This window comes from Schistocerca serialis, chromosome 7, assembly GCF_023864345.2.
Source record: "Schistocerca serialis cubense isolate TAMUIC-IGC-003099 chromosome 7, iqSchSeri2.2, whole genome shotgun sequence".
Taxonomy (NCBI): Eukaryota; Metazoa; Arthropoda; class Insecta; order Orthoptera; family Acrididae; genus Schistocerca; species Schistocerca serialis.
Genome location: NC_064644.1, coordinates 271665221 through 271679995, shown reverse-complemented (window position 1 = coordinate 271679995; position 14775 = coordinate 271665221). Strand labels below are relative to the sequence as shown.

At 39.0% G+C, this 14775-nt stretch overlaps 1 protein-coding gene across 1 annotated transcript in view; it reads left to right on the top strand.

Moving 5' to 3' along the window:
- LOC126412688 (sphingomyelin phosphodiesterase 3-like) overlaps window positions 1–14775 on the top strand; it is a 59313-nt gene that overhangs the window by 37260 nt on the left and 7278 nt on the right. The window contains exons 3-4 of the mRNA XM_050082398.1: window positions 4803–5016; window positions 9826–10034. Of these exons, the coding sequence (XP_049938355.1) occupies window positions 4803–5016; window positions 9826–10034 (423 nt within the window). The remainder of the gene's footprint in view (window positions 1–4802; window positions 5017–9825; window positions 10035–14775) is intronic.

Below are 14775 nucleotides of genomic sequence, written 5' to 3'. Positions count from 1 at the left end.
AAAAACTATCCAATCTCCTGGTTTCCCACCTCTGGAAAGGCAACTCACTCACCCTTCACAACCTTTCCAGCAAACCTCAACCTCCTCTCATTGCACACAAACCCAGTCTCTCCCATCTACTCAATCTCCCACTTCCAGCTCCACTCCCTCCAAAACCTCAAAATTCCAATCAACACAATCTGGAACCACAACACCCTAATTCAGTAGTTAACCTTTCCTCCAAACCTCTCTCCCAATCCGAAACCTCTGTCCTATCCAAAGGCCTCACCTTCAGCCCCACTCCCAGATTCAACCAAACAGCCCTCGTCAAAGATTTATTGTCCTACACTCGTACTCTCTGCTGGAAATATCACTTTGCCACGAAGAAAAATGATCCTAATCCTACTCCTAATGATCCAACTCCCCAAGACACCATCCAAATTGAACACTGCCTGGAACAGTTCCGTCCTCCGTCGCAGTGGGACCCACCTCCTCTTCCTCAAAATCACCCTCTCCAAACCTTCTAGGAATTTCTGACTTCCAGCCTTGCATCTCAATCCTTCTTAAAAAACCTTAATCCTACTCCCAACATCACCACTGCTGAAGCCCAGGCTCCTTTTTTCCCCCTAAGGTAAGTCTTTCCGCTCCCGTGATTGGAATGACTCCTTACCCTCTCCCTTAAAATGTAGTGATGTTTGCATGACATGTATCCTGGCCTGTGATTGCTTCATAGAAATAAACCAAGGAGACCACATGTTAAGTTACATGTTTTCAGGACGTACAGTGTCGTATTTGATGGTTATTGTATTTGTATCTGCATATCCTGAATGTATCAGTTTCATTAATGCATCACATTAAAGATATCTTGAGAATGTGTCACTTTTTGTACAATAAGTTCTGTAAAAGTGTCAGGAAATGTCACATATGCTTTGAAACTTTTAATTGAATGAGGTTCATCGGAAGTACGGTATTTTATTTTGATGTTACATCATAGATCGTTACATAGGAAATGTACTATCATTTGAAGCTTGTACATGGACATCAGCTCTGAGTGCTACGTAAGTAGACTTGCAAAGTTTCACAAGGTGCATTTTTTTGCTGTGTATATTCGTACTTGAGACAAACCTATTTGTAATTTTTTAAACAAACCTGTGTGGAATGTGTAATACATTCTCCACTAAAATAATAATGTGGCATAAGTAATGCATACACAATGGAACATGACATAAACCAAAAAAGTTTTTAAAAATTTGAAGACAACAGTCTAATCTGTTAAAACCAGTCAATAAAAAACAGTTTTGAATGTGGAAGGCTATAAAAAAAAATTCTTTAAATTATTTGTACTCAAGCTTTGTAAATTAGGAAATTTGAGGTAGTAATCTGATGGTGGGGATGAATTACTATTTCCTAGCATTGTGAGGTAATTTTGAGGTGGACGTTCTTTCAGTGTTTTGCACAGGACTTGTGTGTTAGCATCTAGAACCAATACTGATAGTGTTGAAAAATATTCTAGATGCCAGAAGAGTAATCAAGGAAGAAAGCAGGAAGACTGGGGCTTTATGTGTCATCAGTGATGAGATCCCTTGATAAGGAATACAGGCTTGGATTGGACAGTGATTGGGGAGCAATAGTATAAATGTTCCTTTCGAATGGAGTGTCCTGCCATTAGATTAATTTAATTGATGAAACCACAGAATACCTAAATTAGGATGGCAGGTCAGGGACTTGAATCCTGCGTCTTCTGAAAGTGAATACAGCACTTCACAATCTTATCCCTTCCTGCCAGTTATCCAACATGCCTCATCTGGGCCGACCGGTGTGGCCGTGCGGTTCTAAGCGCGTCAGTTTGGAACCGCGTGACCGCTACGATCGCAGGTTCGAATCCTGCCTCGGGCATGGATGTGTGTGATGTCCTTAGGTTAGTTAGGTTTAAGTAGTTCTACGTTCTAGGGGACTGATGACCTCAGTAGTTAAGTCCCATGGTGCTCAGAGCCATTTGAACCATTTTTTGCCTCATCTGGACTAGTGTGGCCCTTCTCTAATTTTGTGGAGAACCAATCATACCCTTATATTGGCTATCCTATTATGATGGGGTTGCTGCTCCTAAGGGCCTGCCTGGCCTTCTTTGATGCATAGGTAATCACATGACAATTAATGCCTTTATGACTGGCCACTGAAATGTGGCACAATACTATCTTGAGGAGAATATACTTTCATTTTGTGCATTTATATATGCTTTCAGCATTGAATATCACAGCTGGTAGAAACTTTCAAAGTTGTGGAAATCGGGTTTTGTACCTCCCCAGTGTTTTTTAACCAGAATTGAATTTTCATAGATTGATTCAACCACACAACTGACTGCAGTCTACGTAATCCTTCAGATATCTTGTGGTACTCTTTAAAATTGTCTGTCTCTGTAGCTGAGTGATCAGCATGGCTGGCTGCCTTGCAGATAACCTGCGTTTAATTCTTGGTACTGTCAGGGATTTTTTTGCGATGGGAGTATTGGGAAGGGTCTACTTAGCCACAGGATGCAAAATGAGAAACTACTGGAATGAGAAGTATTGGCACCAGATGTGCTAAACTGACAATGGCAGGGAGAGCAGTGTGCTGGCTCTTATCCCTCCATATCGCATCAATATGTCATTGACTGAGGGTGATATGGTGGTCAGCCGGTCGGTCCCAATTGGCTCATTTGTGGCAAGAATGGTGGCACTTACTCTTTAAAATTCTGAGATTCCAAGCTAAACATCGAACTTTTTGAATTCTCAATTGGCACCTCATTTGGTGTGCATGATATTGAGCTTCACCCAAAGGCATGTCAGATTTTTCTCTAGTTTATTTTATTTCTAATGTGAGAGCAGTTATTTCACCAAACATTTGACCATTCTGTTGTAATCTTTTTCTTATTTTTCAAATTTAGTTCTTCAAATACTTCTCCAGTGACTGGCAATTGGAATTCTTTATTCACCAAAATAATCTGTTTTTTGATTGTGGTTCCATCTTTGTCAGAATTGGACATCTCTGATGCAATGTTGTTGGAGCCCTTCCATGTTTTCTGGGTATATTAGGTGGCTGGTCATGCTTGTGCACGTCAGATGATGCCTGAGACATTCTGTAGGTGTAAGAAGAACCCTGACCACTAGCAGGCTGTTGCCAGCTTTTAACTGTGAGACACTAATGGCTGTTAGTCATACATAGAGCTGTGACAACACTGAGGTGTTACCATAGAAATTTTTACAAAATCACTTTCCTAATGTCTTCTGTCCTTGAAATGTCCTTAATATAGTACTTGGTGCAAAGAAAACCATTTTGACACTTAAATACCACACCAGTGTAAATTTGTATGTGCAAAATGGCTAGACCATGAAGAGATGTAGTTTTTACTCTTCATTTACATAGAAACTGCAGTAGTTTGTGAAATATTCAATTTTTTCTTAAATCACTAAGTTTTTTAATTACTCGGATATTCTCAAGGAATAAAAGCTTTTTTTGCAAAACTACACCTCATGTTGGTCAGTTTGATGTTATCCATTTCCCACTCATTGTTTGGCTATGAAAAATCGAACCAAAATTCTCCCTCAAACCACTGTTTAATTTTTTCTTAATTTCCCTCATTACTTGCAAGCATTTAAACCCTTTTTCACCAATTTCTTTGCTGGTCGATTTCATACCCCATTTATCCATTTCCCACTCATTGTTTGGTTGTGAACATTTGGACAAAAATGCATAGTGTAATTTTCCTTCAAGCACTTCATTTTTTCCTTTGTTTTTCTACACATGTTGGTGAATTTGATACCCCATTTGTCCATTTCTCACTATTCGTTTGGCTATGAAAATTTGAACAAAAACTCATTGCGCAATTTAGAGGGAGTTGGGTTTTTGTTACTCTCAACCAGTAATAACTGTTGTTGCCACATAACCATCACTTTCAATATAATGACACATTCCATGGATGATGTCAGTGAACCACACTTAAAATGAAATTGGTCAGTGGACGAACAGCCATACCAGGAATGATATTTGACCATGAGAGTAGGAAATATGTAATTTATAATTAACACATTGTTATGTAGTTGATCAAATCCTTAATTTTATAACACAGTCTTACATGTGAGTGCATAATATACTACTTTTCAACATAAATGCACTGAGTGATAGCAGTCAGTTTTGCTGGTCTCTGTTATTCATTTGTGTTCTCCTCTTGAAAAACACAGAGAAAATATTATATGGACTTCTCATAAATCACCTGCACTATCATATAAGTAACTATAGAGAACTCAAAAAGTTTTGAAGCTGAATTGTTATTAGGTGTGCTGAAGAAATGGTTGAATGAATAAGTAAATGATTGCATTATACTAACCAGAATACTAAAAAAATTACTGGAAATCATTGAAAACTTGATTGATAATCCAAATTTAAAACAGGAGAAAACCAGGTGCTGTTTTGTCACATTCTTCCATTTCCATGGTTCAAACATAATGTCCCCATTAACAGGCAAATGATCAGCACTGTATTGTGAACTTAGTAAATCTGTACTGACAAATTCATAATTACTTTAGAGAAAGTATCAACAGATTTGAATTATTTCATGCTGTTTGTTAATGAAATGCAATATAACTTCAGAATCTGTTTTGGTGTGCAGTCGTCCCAGGTAGGATAATAACTACCATTAGAGACACCTACTCCCAGCCAGTTTTTTAAATTTAATGTGGAGCAAAGTAGGTGGAGAAAAAAGAAAGAAGGAACTTAATGTCATCTTAGAAAAGTTGATCTTGTATATTAGTTCAGAGTAATTATTTCTTATTTCATTTCAATTACAGGTCTTGCTGAGTGACTCGGGCTTATATCGCCATGTTGGTTTCATCAGCAACATGCATACACAAGCGTTTCAGGGTGATGAACCTGTCATTCCAAGGCAGGTGACAGATGCATATGTATTTATTCATATGTTCAAGTATAAATTTACAGAAAAAACAGACATTGTTGATTTTGATGTTATATGTGGAGATTTCAATGCTGATAACATGTCTCCAGGTAAAAGTTTACTGCACACTATTAGATATTTCTGAGTCAGATTTATGTTCTGCTCTATGTTTTGGTTTTGTTTTGAAATTATCATCAGATTATAATAGTACCAGGAACAGACATTTGATTTTGATGTTTTTATGGTTGTAGAAATGTTTTTGTAGACCGTAAATACTTTAGGGTTAAAGGAGACCACTCAGCAATAACAGAAGCATTGAATTGTTGATAAACACACACAAAAGAAGGAAAACGTGTGTGTGTGTGTGTGTGTGTGTGTGTGTGTGTGTGTGCGCGCATGTATATTCAGGTACTCTAGCTCATCAAAGGATATCTCTGAAAGCTAGCAAGTTTTCCTTTCTCCATCTTTTGTGTGTAGCTATTGAGGATTGTATGCTTCTGCTGTTTGATGGTAGTTTAATAGTATAGACAATAACAGGAAGATTGCTAAAATATGATGATAATGTATGCAGAGGACTTATTTTGGACAGTAGAGTACCAGACTTGGAAGAAAATGAAGTAATTAAAATGAGAAATTTTTGGTTTGCTTGTGTAGTTGCGAAAAGATGTTGATGGAATTGCAAAATAGAAGCACGTATAGAAATTTTATAAGTAACATAATTACAATATACCAAATATTGCTCAAGATATACACAAGTTTTATTTATTAATCAGTGTGTGTTTATACTTATTTTAAATCCATTCTTATTTTGCTATAAAAATGATCAGCTTTTGGAAAACGAGTTGACAAAAAAGAAAAGGATGAAAAAACCATAATAACATGTCTTTATTTATTTAGTAAAATCTGCTGACAGTATTAAAATATCAAGTTCCTTGGTAAAAATCAGACAATGGAAACTCCAGGTAGGAGTATCAATGATGTAGGAAAAAACAGATTGCTACTTACCATACAGAAGACACATAAAATTGCAGACAGGCACAATTAAAAGACACTTACATAAAGCTTCTGGCCACAGCCTTCATCAGCAAAACACACACACACACACACACACACACACACACACACACACACACACACACACACACACACACACACACAACAAAACAAGCGCCCTCCAGCATCTTGGGCCGGAAGTTCTTTGGTAGTCAGTTTCGATATGAAAGATAGTGCCTTTGGATCAGGCCACGCCAACTCAGGTGCTTCAAGAACACCAGCCAGCACCGCCAAAAGCACCAGTGCTCTACTGTACTGCCAGTGGGGTGAGGGAGGCACACACACCACTGTTGTGGCAGTGGCAGGAGAGGAACGTGTTGTTGAACAGGGCTGGTGAAATCAGCACTTGGCAGGCGGCATGCCAGTATTAAAACAAATTATAATAATAATAACAGTTTTGTGTACAGACAGGATGAATAGTTTCATTGCTCTCCTTATTTTGCACTAATTTGCAACATTCTTTGTTTATCTTTAGCATGGCTTTGAAGCCCGTAATTTTCCAATATTTGGAATAATTGTTATTGCAGTTGCAATTCGAAGTATAGTTTCCAATGAAGCATCGGACAAACTTGCCCATGTTTTTGTTTTGTTAATCTTCATAATGGAAAACATTTGTTCACAAACAAACATTGTTCTGAATGTAGCAACACATTTAAGGTCAAGGGCATGAAACCTGAGGAATTCTTGTTGATCAGTGCCTTTATGAAATGAAATCAAATCACCTTTGTAATGGTTATGATGTGCCAACATTGAATAGCACTGTAGTTTTTTCAGCTCAACATGGAGACTTGGTGGGGCACCCTCTGGATGCACCAAAAAAGGTGTCATAGAAACTTTGAGTATAGGTTTTACTAGTTTTATTTCTCCAAACCTATCTTCAAATTCTTTATGCAATGACTGTACCGCTTTTGTGTGATCATTGATGTGTTTATAAGTACCTAAATTCAAGGATATTAGAGAGGGAATATTGTCCAAATTTCCTCTTTGAAGCTGACTTTTAAAATGCAAAAGCTGCAATTTGAAACTTTCAATACAGTCACACATAGTGCCAATTAATTTATTTTTCCCTTGTTGTGAGATATTTAAATACCCCATGATGTCTTTCATGAAAGTGAGGTCAGTGATCCATTGCTCATCATTCAAGTCTGATTGTGGACAGCCTTTCATATCAGTGAACACAACTATTTCTTGTCTCAAATCAAAAAAGACTGAGAGTAGAGCAGCTTAATCATTGTGTGACACAGTAAAAAGGAATGTCTTTGTGAATTGATTCAAGATCCTTCAAAAATCCTTTAAATTTCTGCTTTGCTTTCTACTCTAAAAGGCAGTGTATTTTCAAAATTGGGGGAAGCCTAGTTTGTGCACTTTTTTGTTCATACACTCTACAAAACTTACCCCTTCCAACAACACTTCAGGGCCCCCATCAATCGCAGTGCTGTAAAGGCACTTGAGTAACAACTGCATATCATTCAGAACCACCTCTATAGCCAGGAAAATATCTTCCCCGGTTGTGACACTTTTCAAAGAAATGACATCCAACAGTTCCCTGGCAACAGTGAAACTTTTTTCGACATATCTTACTATGAAAATTGCAAGATGAGCTATGCTGCGATTGTTAGTGCTCTCATCGAGGGCAATTGAGTACTCTAAGAAGTTACGACATTTATTGGGCAGGTGCTCCTTTAATTCCACAACAATTTCATGCACTCTTTGAGAAATTGTATATTCAGACAAGCTTAGCATCTCAAATAGGGCCACTGCAGATGGACATATTACTTCCGATCACTCTTTTTATAAATTAGCCATTTGTGAAAGGTCTTCACTTTATGCAATTTTCAGTGCAACAGATATAGCTTGCTCGAACTGTGCTTTCCGATGTGCAGTTCAGTTCAGAAGCCTGTGGGACAACAGCAATAATTAACTTTAAAATCTTACCGTACAAAACAGTCTCATAATTTAGTTAAGCAAAAATATCTAAAGGGAAGTGGCACAAGTTTCTATGAGTACAATTGCGAAAAGGTATATTTTTGTTTTTCTTTTAGAATGCACAGTATAAACAAAGCTTACCTCTTCAGATCGTGGCGATTCTGATTTTAATTTAATAATCAGTTCACTTCTGTCCAACATTCCCCTCGTATGTTTTGGAATGTATATTTTTGCAGTGACAGCACACTGTTGATGCTTTGATATTTACTGTAGATAAATGCGCCAAGGACTGCGCGAGGGCGAGCATTTTCTCCGTCACACACAGGCTGCTACAGCCTCTACATGGGAGGAAAGAGGGGAGGGAGCGGCAAAGCACTGGTGCTGCTAGGCACGGCTCTGGTGCCACTAGGCGCAACACCGAGGCGCGCAAGTACCGAGTGCTTGAGTTGGTGTGGCCTGCATTAGATTGTGAAACAACAGCAGTATTACGAGGGCAGTTCAATAAGTAATGCAACACATTTTTTTTCTGAAACAGGGGTTGTTTTATTCAGCATTGAAATAAACCAGGTTATTCCCCAATCTTTTAGCTACACAACACTATTTTTCAACGTAATCTCCATTCAATGCTACGGCCTTACGCCACCTTGAAATGAGGGCCTGTATGCCTGCACGGTACCATTCCACTGGTCGATGTCGGAGCCAACGTCATACTGCATCAATAACTTCTTCATCATCCGCGTAGTGCCTCCCACGAATTGCGTCCTTCATTGGGCCAAACATATGGAAATCCGACGGTGCGAGATTGGGGCTGTAGGGTGCGTGAGGAAGAACAGTCCACTGAAGTTTTGTGAGCTCCTCTCGGGTGCGAAGACTTGTGTGAGGTCTTGCGTTGTCATGAAGAAGGAGAAGTTCGTTCAGATTTTTGTGCCTACGAACACGCTGAAGTCGTTTCTTCAATTTCTGAAGAGTAGCACAATACATTTCAGAGTTGATCGTTTGACCATGGGGAAGGACATCGAACAGAATAACCCCTACAGCATCCCAGAAGACTGTAACCATGACTTTACCGGCTGAGGGTATGGCTTTAAACTTTTTCTTGGTAGGGGAGTGGGTGTGGCGCCACTCCATTGATTGCCGTTTTGTTTCAGGTTCGAAGTGATGAACCCATGTTTCATCGCCTGTAACAATCTTTGACAAGAAATTGTCACCCTCAGCCACATGACGAGCAAGCAATTCCGCACAGATGGTTCTCCTTTGCTCTTTATGGTGTTCGGTTAGACAACGAGGGACCCAGCGGGAACAAACCTTTGAATATCCCAACTGGTGAATAATTGTGACAGCACTACCAACAGAGATGTCAAGTTGAGCACTGAGTTGTTTGATGGTGATCCGTCGATCATCTCGAACGAGTGTGTTCGCACGCTCCGCCATTGCAGGAGTCACAGCTGTGCACGGCCGGCCCGCACGCGGGAGATCAGTCAGTCTTGCTTGACCTTGCGGCGATGATGACACACGCTTTGCCCAACGACTCACCGTGCTTTTGTCCACTGCCAGGTCACCGTAGACATTCTGCAAGCGCCTATGAATATCTGAGATGCCCTGGTTTTCCGCCAAAAGAAACTCGATCACTGCCCGTTGTTTGTAACGCACATCGGTTACAGACGCCATTTTAACAGCTCCGTACAGCGCTGCCACCTGTCGGAAGTCAATGAAACTATACGAGACGAAGTGGGAATGTTTGAAAATATTCCACAAGAAATTTCCGGTTTTTTCAACCAAAATTGGCCGAGAAAAAAAATTTGTTGCATTACTTATTGAACTGCCCTCGTACATAACAAGAGAAACAACTCAGTTTTTTTCTCAAAATTCATGATGCTTCTGTTATCTGTACAAAATTACTTGACTACTGTAAGAATAAAAAAAATGTTAATTTGTTTCAGCTGATGAGGATTTCCAATATCATGTCATTTTCAAAGAATATTGTGACGTATGTGTGGAGAAACCAGGCAAAGATCATGATTGGGCTATAGGGACAGAAATGAGGCAGATGACAATGCACTCTGAGGAACTTTCAGATCCTGAAATATTTAAGGAGAGTCTAGCTGATGACTCAGAACGAAGGAGGTTTCTTCTCGATGCTGATGTCATAGTAAGTGTTCCTGCTGCATGCTTTAGTATAGAATTTAATGTACCAAATGTGCAGTGTTTACTTTGACACCAGTTGGATCTATCTCTCACTGCTACTTTGACGACGACTATTACAATAGATAATTTTATGTCTCAGCTGTAATTGCAGAGATTGCTATATCAATAAAATTGAAATCAAGTCATCTTTTAAGAAGAGAATCTAGACTGATATGATATACACTATACTCAAAATGTCCTATCTTGTGATAAATTTCTTCTATTATTTGTTCTTCGTTGCACACTTTAGCTGTTAATGTTTGCATAGTAGCGAGGTAAGAAACACTGTGTTCAATTGAAGTACTGTTAATAGGAACAGAATACTTATAATGTATCTTTGTTTATTTCTCATAAACTGAAAAGCAAACATTTCAGTAGATCATTGTTCTTCAAATAATGAGGGTTGTGACTTTGCACCACGTGAACCATTAATGCACATTTACAGAGGACCCTATATTACTGTGACTTGTTGCCATAGGGGGTGGTGTAAAAGTTGCTGCAGTACAAGTAAATATTGATGAAATATGTCAAATTCAGAGAGAGCTGGTAGTTGCAGGTAGCTGCCAAGGGATTGCCAATGTTGTCCACATGAGCTGCAGGATGTTTCATGTATCCGAGTCAAACCAACCTCTGCAAAAGCAACTGCTATGGGAAATCAGATACCTGATTAGTTGGTCAGGGTATTGTTTGTAAGGTCTCTGGAGGCAAAGTTATCAGTATATTTGTATAACTCCTGTTTCCTACTGTTATTGGAGTGCCTGAGGAGCCTTGGCTGTTTGTTCAATCAAATGCCTCTGTGGGGAGGATATGTCGGCATTGGTGTGACGATTTGAGGGAATGTGCAATAAGAAAACACAGCAGCTGAGTGTGCAGTGTTACACTGCAAGGGCACTACGACTGTTCTAAATTTTCATAAGGTGAAGAGATGTTTCGCTCGGCATTGGCTCATTGTACTTACAACCATAAGGAATTAGCAGTGCTATGAGAGAGTCTTCACCAGACACAGCAAACATTGGTGGAAACCAGCAGTAAACTCTTACAGCTCCTCTTATTTATTAGTAACTCTATGCAGCATTTTGGCTGGAATAAGATTGACAGTCTCACAATCAGGACTATGGAAATTAAAGCAGAGATATCAGTTAATAGACTGAGGAATTAGTTCGCTAGTCTACAGAAGAACATGTCGGTATCTTCAGTTGTGGTCAGTTCTCAAGCTATTATCAACCTGCCTGATAAAGATTTGGCTGAAGTAGGAATTTCTGTTCTAGCCAAAGGAGGCAAGTTTGCTGTGGTGTGTGTAAAAGCATCTGTGGAAGATATTACAGAAAATGTTGAGGCAGGAATCTGTCAGTTTCCACAGCAGTCAGCTGATTTAATTAGGATGGAAACAACTAGAATTTTACGTACATGTGAGCCACCTAACAGTAATTTGCTGCAGGCATAAATGAAGGCGCCTAGTGATATCAATGCAGATAGTAACATTATCATTCTTGCTGCAGACAAGGGTAATACCATAATCCTGTTTAGAAGTAGGGACAATCATGAAAAGTTCAATAATATTTTGTATCACACCAATTATAAAAAACTTCAGGGGGATCTGACTATGAAGATTTTGAAAATCGCTGATCAGTTGGTGAAAGCATCTCCACTCTCCTCTGATGACAAGAAGCTATTCTGCAAAAAGTGAGCATACCTGCCTAGGCTCTTTGGATTACCCAAGGCACACAAACCACAGATTCCTTTGAGGCCCGTTGTGAGAGCTGTAGGGTGTCCTACCCATGAATTGGGTAGACACCTTGCCTCATTGCTGCAACCTTATATTGGTGGAATTGATAGTCATATTAAAAATTCATATCATTTTATAGACAAATTAAAAGAAATGCACATGGGGCTAGGTGATATCCTTGTTAGTTTTGACGTTGTGTCTTTATTTACTGTCATTCCATTGAATGAAGCTATTTGATGTATAGCTGATATTTTTCCAGCAGATATTGTGGAGTTATTTAGTCACTGCCTCACCAAGACCTACTTTCAATCCAATAATGATTTTTATGAACAGATTGACAGGTGGCTATGGGCAGTCCTCTTAGTCCAGCTGTTGCCAATTTATTTATGGAGAACTTTGAACAACAGGTGTTGCAGATTGCCAGGAAAGGACCAGGCAGATGGTACCGCTGGTATCTCCGTAGTATGGACACATGGTGCAGGGGAATTGAATGCCTTTCTGATACATCTCAACAGTACCAATCCGAAAATACAATTTACTATGGAGACGGACTGTTATGGCCAACCAAATTTCTTTGATGTGTCTGTTATCAAGAGATTGAAGGGGTCGTTGGTCCATAGAGTGTACAGAAAAGCCACACATGCTGACCATTATCTGCATAAAGTTTCAAATTAGCGCCCCAGACAAAAAAGAGGGGTGATTAAAACCTTGGTAGATAGGGTGCACTAAATTTGTGAATAAACTTACATACAAGATGAGCTTGAACATGTATGGTTGACGATCAGGAAGAAGGGTTATTCTAACAAGGAGACAGTTGGAGCACTTCACCCTAGGGAAAGAATTAGGACATTATAAGGAACAACAGCTGCTCAAAGGGAAAATTTTCCTTCTGTTCATCAGTATGATTACAGATCACATTGGGTAAGTATTGAGCAAATACAATGTGGAAACTTCCTTCAGGCCCACCAGGAAGGTAAAAGAATGTTTTAAGATCAGCAAAAAATATACTACATTCTTTGACTACACTGGGTGATTATAAAATTTCTTGTGGTTGTGGGCTGGTTTATATTAATACCACAAAAAGAAGTGTTGACACCAGTCTCATTGTACACAAGTGGAACTGCTGCCTGGAACATATGGATAAATTAGCCATAGTAGAACATGTTTACCAGGAGGGTGATGATGAAATAAAGTTCACTGGGAGGAATGTCATATTGAAAACATCTCATTATCAAGCGCATATTTATAGAGAGGCAATCAAGATTAATAAACACCATAATAATTTGAACAGATAAGAGGAAAGTGTGAAATCAGATAAAATTTGGATGTCAACATTGCCGTGTAAGAATGACGAACGATTATTTTCAGTCGAGAATGTTGGCATACTATCTTGTAGCCAACAACCCGTGTGGCACCCTCTACACTGCCTATGTATTCTGCGCTCTCTGGAGTTCTGGTTGCAGTTTGCCATTTCACCTCTGAAGATGTCTCCCGCAGTTGGAGAGGTAAAGTTAGGACAAGTCTAATACATCGACCACGGCCTAATAGCCCAGAAGTTTTAAGTGATGTTTGTAAGCAATATTAAAATATATGTTGCAACTAGGAAGATTCTCTGACCTGACTGTAATGCAGGATGTCTGCAGGTCATGAAAGTCACAAAAAAGTGATGTAATAACGTGGTCATCCAATTAATGAAAAGGTAATGAAATTGAGTGGGTAGTCATAAATTTTGTTTTGTGTTCAGTCAAGTGCAGTTCTAAAGGGGAGTAGCAAGGTACTGCTACCCCCAAAAATGTTGTATCCCGCAGTCAATTCAGTAAAAGATCGTTTATATATTATAAAGATTCACAAGAACTCTTAAAGTCTTTGTTATCTATAGGGGACTTGCGTATCTATCTGTGCAAGCCATGTCAGCAAAACCACTGCTACTGCAATTTGCAACCCTGAGGGACAGGTGTCAATATAGAAATTTGGAGGTGTGGCTTCATTGAGCTATGGGGAAGTCCATTAAGATAAACAACTTTGACAAAGGGCTGATTATTATTACACAAAGCCTGCGAACGAGTAGCTTGAAAATGGTGAAGCTGATCAAATGTTCACATGCCTCTGTTGTCGTCATCTGTGGAAAGAGATAAAACGACAGTAAAACTACCAAAGGCGCTAAATGGTTGGACGTCCTTGACTCTTCACAGAATGTGGAGTTTGGAGCTTTGTCTGCTCTGTAAAGTAGGACTGATGAAGGTCTGTGGCATCTCAGCCAAAAGAGCACAGTGACTGTGCATGCACAAGTGCTTCAGAGCACACCATTCATCGTACATTGTTGAACATGGGGCTCCGCACAGACAGACAAACTGTCAGATCCCTGATACGCAAAAGCTACTGTAGGAGTTTGTTAGAACAGCTGTTTCTTTAATTCTGTCCGCTCCCACTTCCGTTTAAATATTTTTATTCCACATCTTTTTTGGAAAGATATTTCCTTAAGGGGATTTTAATAATTAATATAAAACTATTGTAATTTTAATCTTGTTTTAAACGTGTTGGGGAGAAACAGAGTAAAATCGATTTCTCACTAGCCAAAATGTTCCTGAAGCCTTCCGGCTGCTGTCGCCTACTAATGTTTAATTTCATCAAGCCATGTGAGATTTCAGTGTGTTACACAATACAGGTAGCATAATAATAATAATAATAATAATAATAATAATAAGAAACAATAACAAGAAACAAGACAAAAGCTATAAATACTTATGCTATACCAATATTGACCTACTCATTTGGTGTAGTGAAATGGAGTAACACAGACCTAGAAGCACTCAATACACTTACACGATCACAATGGCACATATATAGAATACATCACATACATTCAGCAACAGAAAGATTCACATTAAGCAGAAAGGAAGGAGGAAGGGGATTTATCAACATAAAAAACCTACATTATGGACAGGTTGATAATTTAAGAAAATTCTTTCTAGAACGAGCA